General features: G+C 40.7%; 1 protein-coding gene across 2 annotated transcripts; it reads right to left on the minus strand.

Annotated features, from left to right (window-relative positions):
* Positions 1 to 65: 65 nt before the first annotated feature.
* On the minus strand, positions 66 to 19,065 carry ada (adenosine deaminase). 2 transcript variants are annotated; one of them, XM_080763707.1, is made up of 11 exons: positions 18,940 to 19,065; positions 15,207 to 15,268; positions 11,679 to 11,801; positions 10,468 to 10,611; positions 10,181 to 10,296; positions 8,154 to 8,278; positions 6,312 to 6,383; positions 5,083 to 5,184; positions 4,506 to 4,573; positions 4,285 to 4,414; positions 66 to 4,133 (listed from the first exon to the last, which is right to left on the minus strand). In XM_080763707.1, exons 1-11 carry the CDS (start codon positions 18,970 to 18,972, stop codon positions 4,029 to 4,031), a joined length of 1,080 nt encoding a protein of 359 aa, XP_080619833.1. In that variant the 5' UTR covers positions 18,973 to 19,065; the 3' UTR covers positions 66 to 4,028. The 2 variants fall into 2 exon arrangements, with proteins under 2 accessions (XP_080619833.1, XP_080619834.1); XM_080763708.1 differs by lacking the exons at positions 15,207 to 15,268; positions 18,940 to 19,065 and adding an exon at positions 14,939 to 15,033.
* Positions 19,066 to 24,767: the final 5,702 nt, after the last annotated feature.

The following is a 24,767-nucleotide window of genomic DNA, read 5'->3' on the forward strand; positions in this document are numbered from 1 at the left end:
TTTTTTAATTTATAAAACAAAACAAAACATGCTCTGCGAGTCTGCATGCGCCGAGCTTTAGATGGTGTCCAGTTCAACTTGGAAAAGCCCTCATGAATTTATGGTGGTTTAATGTTACCATGTGCTGTAGTTATACAGTATTTGGCAAAGGGGAATAATGTTTTTTTTTTTTTCATACACCAATCATTTTCAGTTGGATCTTAAAATCTATTCCTCATTCATCACTAGCTGTAAACCAATTCAGTTAACGACCCATTTGTCCTTTTGAGGTAATAGTTGTATGCCACCTAGTGTTTATACATATAACAACATTTGGTATTGAACTGGTTTACCTGATGCAACCTTTTTTTTAACCCCTTTTGGTCTATTGAAAAATAGCAGATCTACGAGCTTGTAGGTCTGCTATTTTTGAAAAATCGAAGAATGACACAGAAACATAGCTTTTTCAGAAAAGTGTCAGGATGTAGAAGACATTTTTAGAATCTGATCTCAGGTCAGAATGGGTTAATCAAGCAGGGATACTCAAATAGATTTACCTGTGGGCCACATTACAAAAATGGCAAGGGGCCAGGGGCCAGTAGATCAAATTACGACATTAACTCTTTGCCTGCCTGCCTGTCTGTCTGTCTGTCCATGAGTAGTTATTTGTCTGTCTGTCAATGAGTAGCTGTCTTACTGTCTGCCTGTCTATGAGTAGCTGTCTGTCTGCCTGCCTGTCCAATTGTCCATGAGTAGCTGTCTGTCTGCCTGTCTGAGTAGCTGTCTGCCTGCCTGCCTAATTGTCCATGAGTAGCTGTCTGTCTGCCTGTCTATGAGTAGCTGTCTGCCTGCCTAATTGTCCATGAGTAGCTGTCTGTCTGCCTGTCTATGAGTAGCTGTCTGCCTTCCTGCCTGTCCAATTGTCCATGAGTAGCTGTCTGTCTGTCTATGAGTAGCTGTCTGCCTGCCTGCCCAATTGTCTATGAGTAGCTGTCTGTCTATGAGTAGCTGTCTGCCTTCCTGCCTGTCCAATTGTCCATGAGTAGCTGTCTGTCTGAGTAGCTGTCTGCCTTCCTGCCTGTCCAATTGTCCATGAGTAGCTGTCTGCCTGCCTGTCCAATTCTCCATGAGTAGCTGTCTGTCTGCCTGTCTATGAGTAGCTGTCTGACTGCCTGCCTAATTCTCCATGAGTAGCTGTCTGTCTGTCTGTCTGCCTGTCTATGAGTAGCTGTCTGCCTGCCTGCCAGCCAGCAAGTTGGTTAACAGAAAATAAATTGTTATGGCTGAGTAAAATAAAATACAATAAACACAATTTGCCTGAAAATAGATTACCCAGCTATGACCTTTTTCATGAAAAATAATGAGTAGTGATATGGCTGACTGAGTAAAATAAAACAATCTACCTGAAAATAGATAGCTATAAGTGAAGAGCAATTTCCGCAATTACCATTTCCGCAATTTCCATTTCTGCAATTTCTGCAATTTCCATTTCCGCAATTTCCTCAATTTCCATTTCCGCAATTTCCGCAATTTCCATTTCCACCATTTCCGCAATTACCATTTCCGCAATTTCCATTTCCGCAATTTCCATTTCCACCATTTCCGCAATTACAATTTCCGCAATTTCCATTTCCATTTCCAACTATTAATGGCAGCTGGGTTTCATCATTCAAATAAAATAGAATTCTGTCCGTTTAGCTATAAAATTATGTCAGGGAATAGGGATACACAGTATATGTCTTTCATTTGCATTGCATCTCTCCCCCCCCCAAGCTTTTATTTTCGTTCGAGTAATAGTACAACTCTAATAGTATTACTTATAATAATGTAATTAAAGATAACTTCATTCAGATTTATTTATTTTTATTTCATTTTCCAGATTTTTATTTCTTCTTTTTTTTTTTTTTCATTGGTGGGCCAGTCATAATGGTCCCGCGGGCCTGATGTGGCCCGCGGGCCTGAGGTTGAGTATCACTGGGTTAATGTATATAGAGGAAAACAAAATTCTCACTAATGGGGTTTGGGTTGGATGTATTAGTTATTTGACATTGGCTGACTACTGGTAATTATTTGGACAACCGACAGATTACACAGTAGCCCACAAGGGAAAATAGATGTTTTTATGTTATTTCTTTAAATGATGCACTATAATACATCAAACTTCACCAAATTCTACAGTATGTGTACACACATGTGTAGAAGTTAATGGCAATATAATGTAAATTCAAGAAGGATGAATTTAGTTATGACAATTAAGCCTGGCCCCAAATGATCTATCTCCTGAATAAAAAGGATGTTACAATTGTGTCATTTCATATACATGTTATCTAATATGCACCAGTAGTTAATATTAAATGTCCATAAAAAAGAATGCTTGGATTTAACAATGTTGGGACAGACAAGCAATTCTGATTAGTAGGGGTGTAACGATACGTATCACGATACTGTACATGGTTGACTATACAATATTGGATTATATTGTTTCATTCATGGCGATACAATACAATTCAATGATTTAAAGTCAATACAGTAACTAATTAGCAAATACATTAAATATGTGTGTGAACCTTGTGGATAGTGCAGGTTTTTTTTCCTGCCCTCGCCTAAACATGAACACAGAATACACACATTTATTGATGGACCAAGTGTAGCTACGTATATGGAATGGAAAATCCCTCTCTTTTGAGTACTTGGCATTGGATTAATGTAATGATAGTAACTGTATCGTTACACCCCTACATTTACACACTAAAACATTTATTTTGCTCCTGGTCCGATTCCGATCATTTCAATGTGATCGGATCGGAAACCTAATTCTGATCAGAGTTACACACATCTTCATAATGATCTTTTTGCCAGACATATGAAATTTGGATATCTATATATACAGTGTATATAATGATATAATATACAGTATACATATACTATAGTATATGGATGCCATGAACAAATACAGTAAATGTTCAAGGAAGAACAGGCTTAATGCTGCAAGACAGTAATAGTCATAGTAGCATATTATTAATTAAATGTTTGATGCAGTGGCGTATGAGCCAAAATTAGCCAAGAGGATCCAATTTTCTCTGCCGTGCGTGCGTGCGTCCTCGAGTTGCATGCGTGCCCAACTGCCCATGTGGATCTGTTGTTCTGGCAGTGAGTTTAAGTGTTCTTTAGCACCAACATCGTAACAAATCAAACAGCGAAAGTAGTCGATCTATTTGCCGAAATGCGCTCCTCCGTATCGCGATACATGTAGGTTATTAGGTTATAGGTAGGTATGTTTGGGGGGGGGGAGCACAAACACAATATTTATATTTGTACCCCCGGAGCCTATCACCATGATGTTACGCCACTGGCTTGATGAGAAGGAAATTCAAATAGAAAGATAGTAAGTCTCTTACTGTAAGTGCCCGATGGGGGTAGTGACAGCATGGTGAGGGAAGATTGAACAGTACCCTAGCTAGGGTTGAGGAGGGAGGCTGGAAATGAGGTTGAGTCTGAAGAGATGGGTCGTCGGACTGCGACGCGGAGTAACTGAAGATGTCCTTATCAAAGGAGGGAGGTCATTCCACAGTGACGGGGAAGAGGAGTTTTAGTTTTAAAGTGATGGCCTGTTTATTGTATGGAATAGAGGCGTAACTACCTTAAAACTACGGTTACTTTTTATTGATTAGTTAGGACCATGATATAGCTTTATAAACAAAAGTAGTATCAAAAATATATCAATAGCCTACTGCTAACACAAGCATTTATATGTACTGTCGATGTTGTGAGTATATTTCAGTTCAGTACAGAGAAGTGTTTCTGCAGAGGATAAAGGCTGGTTATATGTGTTTTCAAAAGAGGGAGACATTCCTATGTGTCTGGTGGGGGTGGGGTAAGGTTGGTTCCTGTGACGACTTGCATTGCTCCCTCATGACTTCAGTGTTTATATCAGAAGGCAGTATAGTGCTCCCTCAGGTCTTCAGTGTTTCTATCAGAAGGCAGTGCTCCCTCAGGTCTTCAGTGTTTCTATCAGAAGGGAGTGCTCCCTCAGGTCTTTAGTGTTTCTATCAGAAGGCAGTGCTCTGTACCATCCCGTAGGCCTCATACAGTTGGTTGAGGAGATCCTTCTTCTCTTTCTCAGGCAAGAAGCTGGACTGAGCTGAACAGATATTCTACAAGTAGAATTTAGAAAACAATGTTTTCAATGTTTGTATGGCACACACACACACACACACACACACACACACACACACACACACATACATACACACACACACTATCCGCGTACGTATGTGCTGTTAAAGTGTCTCTATTAGATCTCACCAGTCTTTTGAATTCCTCCTCAGTAAATCCCATGTATTTGTGTGCAGTGTTGTAGTCTAGGTTCAAGGTTGAGTTGAAGATAAGGGGGTCATCTGTGTTCAGGGAGTAGTTGGCCTTGTCCTTTCTGAACCTGCGCACAAAATATAAGCAAATGATTAATGAAATAAAACGAACATTAAAAGTTAAAACTCTAAATGAAAGACACAACAATGTCAGCTTACATGATGGCAGGATGCTTGGTAAAGTCTGGGTCACAGGCACCTGTTAATTTGCTGGACACAGGACACACCTGAATCACACACACACATACACACACACACACACACACACACACACACACACACACACACACACACACACACACACACACACACACACACACACACACAGAAAAAGAATGAATAATTCTACTAAAACCAAGACAAATCTCTACTAACCTTGACAAGTTGTCAAGGTTAGTAGAGATGTGTCTTGGTTTTAGTCAGTGACACACATTTCTCACCACTAGGTGTCACTGTGTCATCAGAACTGTATCCCTGCTATGTTATCAGCCTCTGTGATTACCAATAATAATTATGTTACTCCAATTTCTGATTTGATATCAGTCCTATCGTTGTGCAAAGGTAAACTATGCATAAACATTAAATATATTACACATTGGAAATGATAATTGCATTGTAAACTATATTTGAGATAGGCTACTTGCATTAGGCATAATGACCTTGTCAGAGATATGTTTATGATAAACTAACTAGTATATTGCACATCATAAAATTACTTCACCGTGAGTGTTTATACCTCAAAGTGCATGTTCTGGGCAAGCAGTTTTTTGTACAGGCCTTGATCCTCCACCGTTCTGTATCCATGTCCAATACGTTCTGCTTTCAGACACTCTACAGCCTACAAATGATATTTAAGATATTATACACACACATACTTTATACATATATTCATTAAGTAGTTTAATCAAAGAATAAAAGAAGAATAAAATAACACACAAACGTTAAATTCCAGATGAAGCAAGCATGTGGCCTGTCACTTTGACATAATAATATTATGTCAACTATTAACATATTATGTTAATAGTTCACATGTGTTTTAGACCCTAAATATAAGGCTCCAGACATCCCAAAACACTGGTCAGTGGTCAGGCTACTACTTGGCCTTACTCCCAGAGTACAGCAACTTGCAATGGGCCTGGTCTACAAGATTCGCTACACCACTAAGATCTATACCTGTCAAAGTACTTCCTTAATGTCAACGAAGTCCACGATAACAACACCAGATGGAGTTCAACAAACCACGTTCAAGACAGATTTGGCTCAAACAAGGGATTTCAATTAGGCTCCAATGCCACTAAAATGTGGAACGCCTTATGAACAGCCATTATGTGAATCCCTAGTCTCCTTCAAAAATTCCGATATGGTTCACGTATTCCCTTTTTTCTAGATCTGTATTTGATTAGATTTTTTTTGCATAGATGTATATTAGATGTAGTGTATATTTGTATGTCTTTAAATGTTTAGATGAATTGAAAAAGGAGGACCCTGATGTAAAGAAGTCTTCTGCAATCTGTTAAGTCTTCAGAATTCTGTTAATAAAATGTTCAATCAATCAATCAATCGCCTAATATATACTTAATCAATTGCATAGTGATGGCAAGGAAATAAGTACATGTACTGTACATAAGTACTGTACTTAACATTTTGAGGTACATTTACATAGGCTACTTTAGACCCCACTTCATGACCTTTTACTCCACTACAATTATATGACAACTTTATTTACTAGCTACTTTGCAGACTTAATAATACAAAACATACTTTAATTATTTAAGCCGTATTTTTTAATCCTTAAGCAATGACCAGAAAATGTATTTGCAAGCCACAATATCATGAGATATAGTTTCTAATTAAATATGGTATTGGCTTAAAATATTATGTTGAAATGGGTACTAAGGAAATCTGTCTTGCCCATGTCAAACCACAATCCCAGGGAGTCCGGAAGGAAGGCATTACTGTACATACCTCTTTCACCACGGAAGCTGGGCCCACCTCTCCTGCATGAACTGTTCTGTGGACCCCACAACGCACTGCTTCCTGTCAACATAGCGGTCATGGAATCAACAGCAGTGCAATCACCCGAGCACAGCAGTCACGCCAAACATCTGGTTTCAAAATCAATGTCCACATTCCATTTTTAAAATTAGACTAGGCTACTCGTGTCCTCCGAACATCGCTCATTTTCCACATGTTTCACACTTGTAGCACAATGTAATAACATGATTTGACATCCTGCATGTTTCATACTGTGGTATATTAAAGAGAAACATGAACAAAACATCCCATGAGTTTAAATAATTATTGTTCACGTTCCAATTCACCATTAGCACACTCACAGTGTTGGTTCCTGAATCATTCAAATGATTCCTCACATCATGTGAATTGTGAATGGTTGTGTATATTAGCGTGGCCTTTTGCTAAGATGTTAGGTGTAAATGACCCAAGGCACTGTGTGTCATACTTTTATTTTGAAAGGGTTTTTTGGTTTGAGTTCAGTGTGTGGCCTAGAGCCTGGTAATTTTCCACTGCATTGCATTGATTAGGTATTGCACTCAGCTGGCTGCTCAGGTTCAGATCAAGAAAATGTTTGAGGAAGCAGCAGCAACAGTTTCACATCTTAGCACCCAGCTAGAACGGGAACAAGGTATTTTGTGTTTTATTTTCTGTGCAATTACTTTGGAGATGTTTATATTAACCCATTCTGACCTGAGATCAGATTCATACGAGGTTTCCACTGGACACACACTGGTCTGATGAACCCATTCTGACCTGAGATCAGATTCTAAAAATGTCAGTCGTTCTTCGAATTTTTCAAAAATAGCAGACCTACAAGCTCGTATCGCGCCACTCGGTGGCGCGATATGAGCTTGTAGATCTGCTATTTTTCAATAGGTAAAGCATAACATGATGCTAACACCAAAATGGGTGCCCGGTCAGAATGGGTTAAGAGGTGTCATGTAAACATTGTGATTATTTATAATTTATGTTTGTATGTTGTAAGAGCTAATTTTTTCTTGTTTATTTTCCTATAGTTCTTACGGTGTCTGTCCAAAAAGGGTGTTTCAACAATGAAAAATAAAACCTATTGGAAACATCAGTACACTTCACCATTCTCTGGCTTGGGTTAGCTACATTAGGCGTTGCTCACACTAAACTTTAAGCAGATGTTGTCTGTCACGTCATGATGGTGGTTTCCCAGTTGTTTACAAGTTGTGTACGTTCACACAGCAGGCAGGCCAAATGTTTTTACAGCTTGTTTTTTATGTAACTTGCACAATATCGGCAGATATACTGTATCAGCAAAATCGACTACTTGATTCTCTACCATGTGAACTCTGGAAGCCATAGCCAAGTTGTCTTTAATTTGTAGTACAGTACAGTACAGTACAGTACAGTACATTACTGTACGGTACGTGTGTGTGTAACATTTAATTGTTCCCATGCCGTAAACTCCACCTATCTGGTGGTCCATGCAGATTGAATAAAATACTAACAATTATTTGCACTTACCATTTGACATAGACACATGACTTATAATAAGTGAGTCTGACTAGGTCAGTATTGTTGAAGGCATACAGGCAAAACTGATTATGTAAGTACCTACTGATATCGGCCATAAATACCATCCAAAGGCAGACATTTTATAATCATGTCATACTTCTGGATTACAATAAAACATGTCAAACTGATACTGAGATCTGAAAGCAGCACTGACTATCACATATGTTTTTAGTTTTAGTCTTCCCAATACCTGTAGTTCAGGCCATACAAATCTGAGTTTTGGCATACTGTAGTGGCACTGCTTACCTCGTAGGCCATCCTGTGTCCTGGGTAAGCTTCACAGTTGAGGGACTCGTCACCTGCCAAGTCAATGGCCACTACTCCTTTATGTTGATACTTCTTACACAGCTCCACTACATCCATGGACCAGCCTGTCAAATCCAACACGTGTCATGAGAAAGCAATAAATACCATGGGGTTATTATAATAATACCAGAAGCTCACATCTAACGCAGCGCGTCAGCGTTTTTTGTTGTTTGTCCGTGAATATCGTGTGTCCAAGTGAGAGACACACACACACACACACACACACACACACACACACACACACACACACACACACACACACACACACACACACAAAGCGTATTTCCTGTATTCTGAACGAAGGCACACACTGATGTGTCTTTGGGCGGTTTGTCCGTGCTGGGTATAGGTTACAGCAGGGGTGTCGAACTCAACTTGGGGCGAGGGCCGCATTGGTCAAAAGGTCACTTGATGGGGGCCACAACCAGTTGCGCACACACGCTCGATGTCTCAGTCAGTCACTGCTATAATCTATCTATCTATCTGTCTATGTATGCTCAGACCCAGCCAGTCAGCCAGCCACACACACATAGTGCTCAGACCCAGCCAGCATGCTTGTTTGATACGATACAGAAAAGGCCTCTTTCACACCTTAAGTTTCAACACGGAGCAAGAGACTGCTGCCTGTAGGAAAGCCCTGCTGTGATTGGCCAGTAGTCGCACAGCCACCCAGCTGGGTTGGAAGTCAGTGACGTACTGTACCAGAAAGCACAGGCGTGAACGGCACTCGCGCATACATCGTGGTCTATGACTTGGCCACCAGAACTGCGCACAAAGCTATTTGCATTGTGGCCGTGGAATTCTCTCAAATGTAATAGCTCAAGCTATAGCTCAAGCTATCTGCATATGCAGATAGCTTGAGCTTGACCATAAGCTTAATTTATATCTCATCATATGACTGTCACCATTTTTCTAAAGTAAAAAAAAAACATGAAGCATTGCGATAAAATTAATATATCCTCAGGGGGATATGAGTCTGTTCGTTTTATCGTAGATGCATATTATGCATATTAGCGGTGCGAATCAACACACCCTGAAAAGGATTCAGTTGGTTGGATATAGAATACTTCCAACAATATCCTACTAATAATAATACTAATTGCTGAAGTATTTAATTCATAAAGACACCGGTGAAACAATTTGACAAAACAATTGTTTTTATCAGATAATAAAAACGAAATAAATTAGATTTAATGTATTGTAAGTGTTTTATATGTATACTATCCAATTAATATGTTCTCAGACTACATGTAAATTCAATTATGTATATTATTGAGTACATTATTTAGTACTGTAGTAATAATTACAGTGAAACATTGGGAGTGAAATAAAGGTTATCTATAGTTCAGTGTGATGGGTTTCATTTAGAGTGTCTTCTAATGTAGAAGGAAATGAAAAGAGGTAGGATATGCACATCCCCACAATTCTTGATATACAACAACAAACTCAACGTTAAGAAAGGTAATGTCCGCATACAGAATATAATGCTGTCCCATGTTTTATTCAACAAACAAACGTTTCACATAGATAATAGTAATACCTAGGGTGAAACGTTGTTTGTTTGTTGAATAAAGCATGGAACAACATGTGAAGGCATTGGGTGCGTTTGGAAATATGGTGCTGGTGGCTAAATACATGCGAAACGAAGCAGGACCAATACTGCTGCCAGTCATTGCTGCCTGCCAGTAAACTGTTGTTTATTATCTGACACAGCACGTTAGGCAGTAGTGAGGTGCAATACAGATGACAGGCTGACAGCTGAACTAGATAAGAATGCACCGCTAGAGCACTCTGAAAACTGGGCAAAACTGGGCAGATTCTCTGTATATCCGAAATTCCAAATGCAACCATTGCCTTTCTTTTCTTATGTAGACTACCAAGCCTGAGGCAGAGATAAAAGAGAGGAGGGGCTCTTCTCTAACAAGGCCATTTTGGCCAGACAGGGCAGGCACGTGAACGTTCATTACTTGGCATGTGGCGCATGCAGCATAGAATGGACCTGGCTTTGATATTGAAATCCTTCTCCCCCTCCGTCAGGCCTTCATTGACTAGCTGCACCACCTCGTCTGGGCTGAGGTCACCTCTGTGGAGGAAACAAAGCCACGCAGAGACATGGGTTTGGAGTGAAATACAGAAAACGGAAAGCATGAACTGCAAGGATATGTGCATAATAAATAAATTATCAATAGATAATAGATAAATAATAAGTTTTGTAAATTTGAAGCTACGGGAAAGCATTGCGATAAATACTTACTCTTCCTGGTTCCAGGGGATGGGTTCCACTTGGGTATTAGCCAGGAAGTGGGGGCTGTATCTGACCTCAACATAAATCACCCCCTCTTTGGATTTGTCTTCCACAAACTCATAGGCTATTCTCTTGATGGCGTCTCTGTCACCACTATAAATGTGACAAAGCAAAAGAAAATCACACTCATAATATTTGAATCACTTCAATCACTAATAACTATTATTAAAGGGTGTAATACATTCAATGAATTCAACAAAACCATATTGGCCAAAACAGACCAATGTACATTGGGAATTCAATGTTCTGAAACGGTTATCTCACGAGAATCACCTTCTTTTTTTTTTACTTGACTAATGACTACACAGGTCTGATCGCACATTACATGATGGTTTCAAAATGTTCGCCATCTGTTTAGTTTTTTTCTCCCTAGTGCAAATAAAACTGACTGTGTGTCTTAACATTGGTTAACATTGGTTGCCACAGAGGACAACATTCCTGTTGTTCTCTTCTCACAGTAAACTCCCCGCCTCATCCATCTGTTAACCTCATACAACAATCCTGCATGAACCAAACACAGCTAGCAAGTTCCCCATGTAACTGAAATGGAAGAGGAAGCAATATTTCACACAAGCTTTTCAAGAGCCTCGATATAGAACGGCCCATTCAGCGAAAAACAAGGTGATGTTTAGCTGTCGCAGACAATCATGAGTTGTTGTTGCTGTATTTTTCCACTCGGTTCTATAGGGCCATTCAGTATTCTGAATCTGTGTTTTGGTCATTTCTATACCAATCAGTCTAGAGCTTTTTAAAGTATTTTCCAACTCAAGTCCTGACCTACTGTACGTATGTCTCTATCAGCTCTACCCATCCCCATAATTGAATAGCCGTATAGTATTATAGACACTGTATAGTATTCACAGTAAGTTAATTTAAATATAAGACTGGTAACCTCTAGAACAGTAGCCAAAATGTCACTTAATCCTGATTATGGTCACGTGATGTGCTCATGCTTTGCAAGACTGACATTTAAAATCACCCTCACTTCAGCACACACATGAACGTTTCAAATGAACGCTTGTGATGACACATTTTGTATATTAACCTTTGGAGCTACCTTCTCCTGCACAGCATGTTTAATACCTTTACTAATTCTGAAAGTAGAATCAAAACGGACAGTAGAATCAAAACAACTTCCAAATATATCATTCTAGACTTACGCAACGACATGCATGTACTCGGCAAACTTCCCCAGAAACTCGGTGAGGGTTGCAGGCTTTTCGACAATAATTATCTGGGTCATCTCCTCCACAGTATCCGCTGGCAGTTTGATGCCTCGCCTCCTGGTAGGAAAGAAAAGGGTAAATGCAGTTCAAGAAATGCATAAAGTCTGGCTCGATGCTGTGGTTCATTTGTAAAGGAAAAGCAAATTAGAAGTTTTTCTCCCCTGTGGTTTTAGGCTTTATTGTGACAGTTTGGAAAAGCTCAGAGTAGTGGTGTTATAGTGTGGGGGGAGTGAGAGGAGTGAAAGCAGTCAAAGCACTGTCCAGTGTACTGTAAATACAGTAAAGGGTGTGGTGGTGGGACTGTGTGTGTGTGTGTGTGTGTGTGTGTGTGTGTATGTGTGTTATCTATTGCAAGTTAAATGCAATAGATAACATGATGTAACATGTCCCTTCCCTATGCATGCATGGGCATGCATCTCCCTTAAGCATCTCCCAGAGACTCTGTCATGTTGTGTATCCCTGTGCGCACGCACGCACGGCGCACGCACGCACGCACGCTTATTTTGAAGAGGAAGAGGAAGTCAGTTTTGGTTGTAGCCAAGCTGCCATGACAGTTGTTAGGGGCAAGCGATGGTAAACAAGAACCCACATGGATATAGGCTTCACTCACACCTGCACAACAGATTGTTGTATAGCTGATGCATGATACTTCTTTACTGATGCAAGCTCGCAATTCATTTCCAATGGGAGTCACAACATTTTTGTTGTATGAGGGGGTGGGGGGCAGTCGAAACACAGCCAAACCATGTGACTTCCATTGGAAATGCATTGGGGCGGCCATGACACTTACCCTTTGTTTACATCTAGCATCCAACAATGTTGTATGCTAGATGCGAAGGTGTGAGTGAAGCCGTAAACACAAGCTTTTAGCTAAAGTTCATATATTTACGATATGAAAACCATGCATTTGTGACTTAAACAATGTACACACTTTAGAAGTACGTTAAACATGGAACCTCCGCGGCATTAGGTGAGTAGTAGCTCTGGTCCAAAGCTCTAATGCGTTGCATTTAGAGCTATGTTACTGTCAACTTCCGGAGCTCGCATGAATGCATTGCAGACCAGCCTCTCGTCTTAAGCGTAAATAAAAAGAACGTTTTTGCTACTCACCAAAACAAAGTCGGGTTGTGTCAGCCTACTTTCCTTAGTGGAAGCACTCTGAGCCCCCCCACCACACGTATAAACGGTACTTTTTGGCCAGAAAGGGATTTTCTTTCACCGGAGGAAAAATATTCTCTATGAGGGTATTCTCTGGGCAATATCGGTAGAGGGCGCATTAGAGACAAAGTATTTTTTTCCCCGGTGTAAACAAAATCCCTTTTTGGCCAAAAAGTACCGTTTATACGTGTGGTGGGGCTCAGAGTGCTTCCAATAAGGAAAGTAGGCTTTCTAATGACACAACCCGCCTTTGTTTTGGTGAGTAGCAAAAACGTTCTTTTTATTCACGCTAAAGACGAGAGGCTGGTCTGCATTCATGTGAGCTCCGGAAGTTGACAGTAACAGCTCTGAATGCAACGCATTAGAGCTATGGACCAGTGCTAGGTGAGTAGTTCAGCGGTTCCCAAACTTTTTTGGTCGTGCACCCCCTATTACCCCCTGCCCTAGTGTTGGAGAATAGTTGAGTTATGGACTGTATTATATGAACGTAATATCAGTGTACGCTCACTCAAGGGGCACTCAAATGTCATGTACTCGCTTGAACTCTCACCATGTATCTAATGAAGACTCTAGGCTCATGACTATGCTTTCTGTCAGCTTGTGTACAAAGGATAACCAGTTTTCACTTGGGTATTGAAGGGAGAATGCAGAGATGGAATGTAGGGGTCATAAATAACTCTAGTAATAAATTACTTCTAATCATACCAGTGTGTGTCGAGTGGAAACCTGAGTGTCCAGTAGAAACCTCGTATGACACGCCGGCGGGGAGACACAGGCCACGCGGTTTGTTCACCCAGGCCGTGAACACAAAAGTAATAATGCCAGCCAATAACCCTAACCGTAACCATCTTAGCATTGGAGATGTTGTTGCAAACTATGCCGCACGATTCCGAGAATTAGGGCGGTGTTGATATTTTGCAACATAAGATTAACGGCTCCTTCACACGAATATCGGCGGCTTGATGCCTGCGAGTCTCGCCAAAACTGACATTCGGTGCCGATCGAGCCAGGTTGAGGGGTTGATAAACGAGCCGGCGGGAGAACAGAGGACCGTAGCGTGCGAAGAGCTTGGCTCATAGCCGGACCTGAGAGTATATAACCTGACGAGAAACTGACGACGGGAGTCAACCATTCGCGGTTGCTCTCGGCCGATCTATGCTTTGTGCATGAACCTCTTTTGGATTGTACATCTTTTGGATTGTATCTTGGACAAATTCTTTTGTTGGATTATAATAAACCTCTTCACTTATACAATTGACTCGTCTATCATCTCAGTCTATATCGGGGAAAACCTAACACTAGCTGACGCAACCCCCAATGTTCTAATTGGCCAGAAAAAAAAGAAGATAGTGTATATATTTATATATCTTATAATCACTATAATGGGTCCAAGCTAGACAAGTTATTAAAAAAAATATATATACCGTATTTATTTATTGTGCATTATTACACAGCCAAGATTCAGTAATATTAGTCCTGCGCATCCTTTCAGTTTCATTTCAGGGAGAGTGACACACACACACACACACACACACACACACACACACACACACACACACACACACAAAGACTGAAGCATTTCCAGCTGGTGTTGTTAATTACTTCTGACAGCCTTCTGACTCGTGTGGATTACTGGATTTTAGTTTTATTTGGTTAACTGAAGATACAGCAAGGCAGTTGTATCTTTACAAAACAAGTGAGTGGTCTTGTCTTGAGTTAAAACTAAAGAATCTTTGCATGTGTGAGGGAAGGGGGAAGAGCGGGGGGCTGGAATGCTGACTGCACTCTCTCTCAAGACACGGAGAGTATGACACACGGTCCGGAGGATATTATATCCTAGAAACTACAAACTTTTGACCTATTGATGAAAGGTGAATGATGGTAAAGCAATATACAAAGTCCAAAGCACACCACAATGGCGTGTGTGTGTGTGTGTGTGTGTGTGTGTGTGTGTGTGTGTGCGCGCGCGCACGCACGCGTGTCATTAATGTAACAAACCAAGTGAAATTGTGTGCAAGTGTTGATTTCTTTTCTACCTGTAATAGAGCCTGCCTGCTTGCTCAGGGGATCAATTGAATCTTGACCATCAGGTTAAAATTTGTCTCAGATCCTGTGTCTAGGTGAGACATGACCTTTGACACAATATAAATGTCTCAATAGAAGAGCAGGGAGACAAAATACAACCACCCCAATTGTATACGTTATTGTATTAACATACATTTTATAAATTAAAAAGTTATCATAGTGCTGCTTCAAGTGAATCAATGCTAAAACAAAGAAACAAAAAAGGATAGATTAACTTACTTGGCAATGTCAAGAATAGTCTGTACTCTGATGGCGCCATCAAGATGCACATGCAGCTCAACCTGTGAATAAGAAAGACAGACAATGGCGAACAATACATGAATCTATCAACACAATTTGTTTTCAATAGAAATGAATAATTCCACCTCAGCCTCAATGGGCCATATTCAGACCGCAGCCATCTTGCCAGCAAGGTGCTACCTAGCTGATACTTCCCATAGACAGCCCATTCATTCTTAACAGAAAAGTCCTCTTTAATTATATTAAACAACGTCAAAATCACCAACATTGCAGCTGTAGGGAAAGCTTGAATTATCCTCTTTCAATCTGTAAAGTGTTTGTTTCATAAAATGGAAGCGCTCGTTGAATATCACTTTCACGGCCCATGTGTACCACCTGTTTTGAATTTTCACATAATGCAGGAGGCAGCAGGAGGTTGCTTTACTGATAACGAGCGCTTCGTTACTCTGATACTCTGGCCACTCGCTTACTCACACTCGGTCACTCCAGCAGGGCAGTGTTATGGTGAAATTGGTGACCTGACGAAATATGAGACCATCTTGTGGACATACTGTAACTTACATGCAAGTCTTTAATACATGGCCTAAATACCGCTATGTTAGACTCTGCTAATAAACAGCAATGATTCACGTTTGGACACTGACGTTAAAGTTGCGCTCCGACGAGGCAAACGGGGCGACGCAAACAAAGTGAACTTTGCCATGGTATCTTCGCCTCAGCTGGAAAGATTCAAACTGAAGCGACCTTCGCGTCCCCCTGACTCCACCTGACAGCGTTGATGTTGTCCAGAACACTGGAAATGTTGTTTTAATTTTATTTAAAAAAAAAAATCTTTACACCAAATAATGAATAAATGAACACAAATCAAACAATCAACAATCAAACAAAAACGCACAGACACAAAAGTAAACAGAGAACCAGCTTGACATAACTACAACAGTACAGCATTTTTCAATTTGAGTGTAAGACTAGGCAGGAAAAGAGCAGGAGACATGACTCACAATACACGGAAATGTTTGTCTGTTTGTTTTATCCATCCAGTTCTAACTGAACTGACCGCCAGGAAAAAAACAATATTCAAACCCTTTGCAAAGACATACGAACAAATGCCGCCTTGGATGAACGAGCGGGTCCATTGGGTTAGAATCCCAAAGTTACTGTGTCTACAGCTGATCGGTGCGTGACGCAAGTGAAGGGACTTTCTTTTACAAAGACTAACCTGCGCAACCAAAATCAAGCGATTGAAGCGACTGGAAACAAATATAAATATATACAGTATCTTCAGGTCTGAACGCAGCTTAAGACAGAGATGCATTATGGCTGCATCATATCGACGAAGAAAATAATCCTGATGTGTTAATTGTCGTCTCTCCGGCCACACACAATCGTAGCACTAAAGGTTTTCAAAGAGATATACGTGCCAGACGAGTAGAATAAAAAAAATGGCCATATATAGCGTGTCTTGAGTGTAGAGGGGATTGATTGTCAAATTGACATATGAAGTGTGTCACGAGGCGTGATGGACTGACAACCATATATGGAGATCTAAGGGCCGATACATACTCCCATTTCGGCGCTGTAGTGCCGAAATGATTTCGGCTCGTCAGAAATTTTCAGTAGCACCGAAGAGCCGACTTTAGGACGGTACCCGCCCCCCCCGAACCTCAAATGACGTCAAATTGTAGGCTCTACAGCGCCGAAACGACTTTTATTCGGCTCTAAAATAGGAGTATGAATCGGCCCTAAGGGTCTTCATGATGTCACATGATGTCACAAGGGCGAGACCGTGGGGACGTGATGTCACGAGGCGTGACCATATATGGAGGCATGGGTGACTAACTAACGAACGGACAGACAGACGGACGGACGGACGGGAGATTGAGGTTTTCATAGAAAATGCGACCTATGGTGCAATTATCACTGAATGTTTGTACTTTCACTTGCAGAGTTCATGTGGTTAACGATCCTTCTAATTCTTTTGTTTTATAAAATATTTTCTTTTTCCTCTTTATTTTGCATGATTTGAACTAAGGCCAAGTTTTCTGCATTGCATGCCTCCACAGGCCATTTATAATGTCAATATTTTGCATTCTGGTGTCTATTGTGTGAATAAATATGTCTGTCTGCTGTTAGTGTGTGCTTGTGTGTGACAGGGGACATGAATAACTGAAGAAAACGTGTAGAAAGCAAATATTTACAGAAATGAGTCATGTGTTTACAGTTGAACTGATGCTGTTAGTTTAATAGTTTTCAAAATTCCTCCTTTTGTTTATATCCTTGAGTGCATCTGACACTGGGTTGATATAATCAGCACACAGCTTTAGAGTTTAGTGTTACAGTTGCAAAACAAAGGACCATTGGCATTGTTCCCAAATGTTTTCAGCAGAGACCCAAAAGATAATTTTGTTGTCTTCCCTGCAGGACCCAAACTTAGAAAAGCCCTATTTAAGCCCTATTGAATAGTGAAATAGCAGATCTTCACTATATTTCTTAAAATATTTTTTCAATATGGATTTTTGGGGATTCTTTTGGCAAAATACCGGTAGGCCTATTTGACTTTTTCCCCTTGATTTTTGGAAATATTTTTATAATTACTCATGGCCCATGAACAATTTGTTCTGTGACCCCAAAATGGGTACCGAGTCCCGACCCTGCAGTGTTTGAAAACCACTGGGTTAACCACCCATACAAGTCTATAGGACATCCTCAATGTTGGGGAAGTTGCTCCCAACACTGTGTGTAGTGTACTGTACTTCTCATCATGCATCTTAACTACGTGTGTACGTATACTTCGTATAGTCATATACTGGCTGCAGTCGGCTCTGCACCTGAACAATCTATATAGGTCTTAATTTATACTTTAGTCATACAGTTAGATACACTGATACTAGCAGGCAAAATGTGTTTTTTTCCCCTCCTTCTTCTTCTTATTATCTTAATACATTTTTGCTTGATATATACACTACTCAATTAACCTGCACGTAACCCTACTTGACTTGTGAACCAAGCTGGTATCAGTATTGGCAAATACTATCAATTTGGCACATTTTTAGCACGTGACTTGACTATCTCTTGTGCGCCAATGTTTATTGTTTTACTACTGTACATACTGTACTTTATCTACACATCTCTCTTTAGTCTTATCTCTCTGAGGATCCTGTTTTTTCCTCTCCTCTTATCAACTGTCATGATGGGCATGCTGAGTCAGATTGTGCCATACTCCTGTCCAAAGGCCACTTGTGGACATTGCTACAGTAGGCTATTTGCGCCCTACGGTATGTTAATTGAAACTCATTAAAGAAAACGTTCACAATTCTAATGGGAATATGGGATCCAATGCAACACACTGAGAAATCTGTCAAACGGCACGAACTCCTTGCGTACGTAAGATATGCAGTTTTATAGCTGGTATAAATAAACAGCCTACATAAAGTTATAGTCTATAAAATGTTTTTCATTTGCAATCATCGTCATCCAGTGCAGCATAGGCACACATTTGGTACAAGGATATGGCAACAAAAAGCAATGATTTCATGCAATGAGCCACGTGTGCTTTTATGATCAAACAAGTGAAACGGAAGCAATTTTAGAGTGCATTTTAACACCAACCAAGTGGCGTCTTCTTCCATAGACCATGCAGTTAACCAATAATGCACTACCCTTTAAATCATTCATAAAATCATAACCATGCTTTATAATAACTTAACTGTACCTTAGGCTTGTTGAATACCACTTGTTCAGCCATCGCGGAAACGGTGTTGTGACTGCTGGTGTGTGTGTGGATATAATTAGCAGAGCAGAACCGGTGACGCGACTTCAAGCTTCTCCCGGTGAGGACTCGTCGTAACCCGAAGCCTATCGAAGCCCTACAAACTGTTATATACATGCCGGCCCGCGGACACGCCTTTATGGACCATCCAACAGGGGAAAGTGATAGCAGCAATTATCCTTTCATCGACCAGAGGGCCAGCATAGCTTGCCCCAGGCTAAAATTGATACAGAAACTCTTGGATACTATTATAGCCATATGTCTACACGGATTATAACGAGCTATCGTTTCGCGTCAGCTTTGTGTACAGACTAAGTACACTAGCTAGCCATATGGGGAGCTTTAACTGACACGGAGTTAATTAAATTAGCTTATGGCCAAGCCGTTACGCAACATAGCCTAGGATAGTTGCATCATTGTCAGTGCATGTACAAATTATTTAGTGTGAATGTGTGAATAACAATGATTGCCAAATGCCAGCCATATAATAACTATATAGGCTGCATGATTTATTAAAGGTATTCATTCACCTTATGGTGTATAGGCTTGGGGGCGGGGCTGGTCTACTGCCCAGCCTTGTGCTGTGCCTTATTCTTTTTAACCAATCGGATTCGCAATCAATTAATAATTAATAATTTATTTTCCAGTATACGCTGGTAGCTATAGGCTACATATACAAATGACCAGCTCTGTCAAATGACCAACTTTCAGTAAATTGTGTCAGTTATGGGCAATTTTCAACTACACTTTCCCCTGTAAAGTGGGTTGACTGCTGGAGCTAGATCATTTCCTTCCGCTAGCACCACCCAGCGGTTATGGTATGTCACTGTCAGAGTAGGTCACATGGCTTTTTGGACCGACAAATCGGCAGTTCATTTTTCCCACAGAGATTAAAAATATATTTATATCAATTATTTTAAGCCAAGAACGAAGCCATCCAGGAAGTGAATCATGTCCATAAAACATTTGATTAAAAAAAAAGTTTTAATAATTAATTATATGATCACTACATTTAATAAATACCCTTCATTTTTCTTTCTTCACAGAATCAAAGGTGCTATGGTCATGATTCACCAGGATCCATGGATGGCTTGATTCTAGGCTTAAAATAATTTATATCAATAGTTATGTAAATCTCTATGGGAAAATTGAATGGCAGATTTTTCAGTCGGTCCAGAAAAGTGGGTTCATTTTGTCATATATCATGTAATATCATGTATTACTGCCTTTTTGAATTCATTAACAAGAAATTTGACAATATTTGGGAAGAGAGAGAGAGAGAGAGAGAGAGAGAGCCTGCCCTGCTATAGTGGCCCCAAAGCCTATATTGTGCAAGACGGCTGTAAAGCGTGAGCCAGACGTTTTGGCTCATTGACGTAATTTGGAAAGTTTCCGCACAGACTGTAAGCCACTTGGCTCATGGGACCTCTTGACATTTCTAGCAGCTCACACTGTTGCCATGGACATGAGCACTTGTCAGTGAGCCGAGTATTGAAATGCCATGTGCCATAGCTTGTCTTATATATACAGATAATACAGTATAAACTAGAGCTATCTTGTATGTAAATAGACTAAAGTCAGTGCTAAAAGAAAGGCCATCGTTCCTCCTACAATCTCCCCATTAGATATCTTGAGTACAAAGAATTGACATTTTGGCCTGAGGGTATAGCACTAGTATAGAGGAAGACTGAAATACTGACCGTTATAGCCATATTTGTTTTATTTTATTTTATTCTATTTATTTAGAAAAGCAATCATAATACAACATTATAATCAGCGATTCAAGGATTACACAGTAAAGTCCAAAGACTTATTTTCACTGAGGTCCTCTCACTGAACGGAACAATATACTTTAAAATACATCACAAATACATAACAGTACATATACATTACATATACACAACACAACAAGTACATCCCTACCCATCTATAGGGGAAGCTTTTCCAGTAGCCATTGTTTAGTCTTGGAGCTACAGTATAAAGGAAGCAAGTGAATTTGGAAAGTATATTTTAACCATTATTTGGAGCGTTTGTTTAACATGTTTATTTATAATTTTGTGGTGATGGTATAATGATGACACGTGCAAGTATCAGACAAGTCACAATGTCAACTCTGATGAGGCAGTATTGCTTTGTTTTAAGAATATAAGGTTTTCTTCATTTTCTGAGGAGTTAGGTGGTTTCTTCCCGACAGCAGAGATTGTTCTGTCTGTCTCTTCATTATTCAGGGAGGGATCAAGAGATCTGCTTTAGCTTTACTAAAAAATTCAGCCATTATAGCCTTGTTGGTCACATCAACAAAGATAAGAGAGGTTGTGAAAGAAATCATATCCATAAATAATTTGTTCTGAGAACTTGCATTTGACTAATGAGGTTCAAAGTCCAGTGCATTCCAAGAGTTCATGCAAGGACGTCATAGTATCATTTTGACTAGTCAAAATTATACTATGACGTCCTTGCATGAACTCTTGGGGAAAGCCCCCATATAATATATGGGGGGCGGTCAAACAACAGGCTCTTGTTTAACACAAAACAGTCTGTGTTTTTGTTAGAGAACAATTACGAAGGTAGGGATAGGCTTTAAACACTGTTGTTGGATACTTGATTGACCAACTGTTTATTTATTGCATGTCAGAGCACTCTCCATGGTGCTGAATTCTGAAAGCTTTCTCTTTGCATCTGTAACACGTTTTACACTAATTAGGACACGACCTTAAAATGTATGCGTGGTGTGGGCAATTGTAACAGTGCTTGGTGTAAATGAACACTGAAAAAATAGGGTATCTGTAGTGTCCAGCCACTTGTATTGCATAGGGTACCAGGATGTTATACACGGGTGGGTCATATGTGATTAAGTGGTGGTGATTACATGCAAGGTGACTGTGAGTTGATGGAGTATACGGAACGAGTAAAGACTACAAGGCAGCCCTGTGTCCGGTGTGTTTCAATATATATGAATCTACAACACTACATTTGGCGACGAGGAAAATATCCTACTCGTTGTGGACTTTTGAACAAGAAAGTGGAGTCTACGAGAGTTTTGCGAAAAGCAAGGAAGTTAAAACTCGAGAGGAGCAATGTCTCTGAGTTTGCCTGCGGTTCCACCCTTTGATGTCCTCACTGACCCAGCCAACGTTGGAGTTCGGTGGGAGAAATGGATTAAAGGATTCAAGCTTTATGTCACGGCAGCGGGAATAACTGCTGCGACAAGAAAGAGAGCATTGCTGTTGCATTTAGCTGGCTCGGAGGTACAGGACATTTTCTTCACGTTGGATGGTACGGGAGACGACAGTAATTATGATCTGGCCGTGGACAAGCTGGATGCACTCTTCACACCGCAGAAGAATATTCCCTACGAGAGACACATGTTCAGGCAAGCAGAACACTCACAAGGGGAATCGGTGGACAGTTTCGTGTGCAGATTAAAGAAGTTGGCCGCTACGTGTGAATTCGGTAACAACCGAGACGATTTCGTACGGGATCAAGTGATTGACAAGTGCAACTCCAATGCGCTGCGGAGTGCGGAGGCGGCTGTTGCGCGAAAAGGATTTGACTCTTGCTAATCTACAAGAATTTGCAAGGGCAGCGGATCATCAAGCAGCAAGGATGGAGAGGTTGTCTGTGAACACAATGGATAGCAGGCCAAAGCAAGGCACATGGAACAGAACGGATAAAAGAGGAAAAACGTTTTCTTCAACCAAACACGTCTGGAAACAGGGACCGCCCCCCACAGACATGCTTCAGATGCGGACGGGAGGGGTACACAGCCAGTGAGTGCACCATCACACAAGGTAAACAATGCAACAAGTGTGGAAAAGTGGGACATTTTTCTAAAGTGTGCAAAACGAAAATGTTGAAAGTTAATCAAGTCACAACACAGCGCCCAGAAATGACTGACAGGCAAGATGATCACAGTGAGGATGATGATCGTGTTTTCACAATTACTGCCATAAAGACTGAGCCAGGTGACAGTAATGGACTGCAGGAGCGTGTGATGACAGTCACTAGCCAATTCAATTCAATTCAAAAGGCTTTATTGGCATGAGAAAACATACGTTTACATTGCCAAAGCAGAAAGAACAATACAACAATACAGCAATACAATCAAAACAAAAATGATGTACTTTGAAGGTCAGAATCTTCAATAGATCAACTTCTGTGTACCAAGATAACTCGATGCAGGTATAGTGCACTAGCCACTCTGATGATGGAGAAATGCCTATGTTAATTAATGGCCAGCCTGTTAGAATGTTAATTGACTCTGGGGCTTCATGTAATGTTATGAGCATGCAAACTTACAATGGCATACAGTCACGTTCAGACATAGATCTGAAACCATGTGTGAAGAAAGTGTACCCATATGGTTCTGCAACACCACTAGCAGTTGAAGGTGTGTTTACAGCCGATATCAAAGCAATAGATGGCTCTGAGTCAGTTGTAGCCAATCTACAGCTGGTGCTTGTAGTGAAACACGCACAGACGTGTGTGCTTGGGAGGAAGACAGCTACAGCATTGGGGCTTCTCCACATAGGACCCAAAGCACATGTGAACACAATCCAGACAGAAGACACAAGTGCATTGAAATCTGTTTTAAAAGACACATACAAGGAATGTTTTGGTGGTCTGGGAAAACTCAAAGACTTCGAGTTAGGGCTCCATGTAGATCCCAGCATCAAAGTCAGTACGCAGGATACCATTCAGTGTGAGAAAACAAGTTGAGGAAAAGCTGAAACAGCTGGAAGAGATGGATGTCATAGAGAGGGTAGATGGACCGACCATGGGTATCACCCTTAGTTGTTGTGCATAAGAGCATGAAGGAAATAAGGCTGTGTGTGGACATGCGCAGAGCAAACGAAGCCATAGTGCGAGAGAGACACCCTATTCCCACCATAGATGAGATACTTGAAGACATGAATGGTGCTACAGTTTTCTCAAAATTGGATCTCAAGTGGGGATATCACCAAATCGAATTGAAACCTGAGTCTCGCTCTCTGACGACATTTGTGTCACACACGGGTCTATGGCGCTACAAGCGGTTGATGTTTGGAGTCTCATCTGCTCCTGAGACATACCAACACATAATTGGACAGGTCCTTCAAGGCGCTAAGAAAAGCCTTGAAAAGAAATATGTCATTTTGAGTTATTGTGCTAAGTATATTTGAATATTGTACATTTCTGTATGGTGATGGTTCTCATCCAAGAAGGGGAGGGATGTAGTGTCCAGCCACTTGTATTGCATAGGCCCTATGCATAGGGTACCAGGATGTTATACACGGGTGGGTCATTATGTGATTAAGTGGTGGTGATTACATGCAAGGTGACTGAGTTGATGGAGTATACGGAACGAGTAAAGACTACAAGGCAGCCCTGTGTCCGGTGTGTTTCAATATATATATACCAGTAAGACGCGCAAACGCGGGAAGCGAACGCAGCTGAGACCCTGCAGATCATATCTGTCTGTCTGTTTGTCTGTCTGTCTGTGTGTCTGTCCCGCTGTTACTGTATATGTGGACCTGGCCCCTTTTGTGCCCATATATGGAGCTGAGTGGACCTGGCCCCTTTTGTGCCCATATATGGAGCTGAGTGATTGCTGATGCAACACACTCCATATTTGGATAGCGGGACAGACACACAGACACACAGACATGATCTGCTAGGTCTCATAGTAAGTGCTCACTGCGTTCGCAATGAATCTACAACACTACAGTATCTCAAATAATTCAATTCAATTACATTTTATTAAGAAACTAATTCTGGAGAAGCCTGGGATT

This window comes from Protomyctophum bolini (genome assembly GCF_963924005.1).
Source record: "Protomyctophum bolini genome assembly, chromosome: 5".
In the NCBI taxonomy this organism is placed as follows: domain Eukaryota; kingdom Metazoa; phylum Chordata; class Actinopteri; order Myctophiformes; family Myctophidae; genus Protomyctophum; species Protomyctophum bolini.

Bases quoted from the DNA above. Each gene is read 5' to 3' on its own strand.
- ada (XM_080763707.1), bottom strand. From the start codon at position 18,972: ATGGCTGAACAAGTGGTATTCAACAAGCCTAAG. The intron at 15,269-18,939 runs GTACAGTTAAGT...TCTTATTCACAG, and splicing joins TGGTATTCAACAAGCCTAAG to GTTGAGCTGCATGTGCATCT. The intron at 4,415-4,505 runs GTAAGCTGACAT...TTTTGTGCGCAG, and splicing joins ACCAAGCATCCTGCCATCAT to GTTCAGAAAGGACAAGGCCA.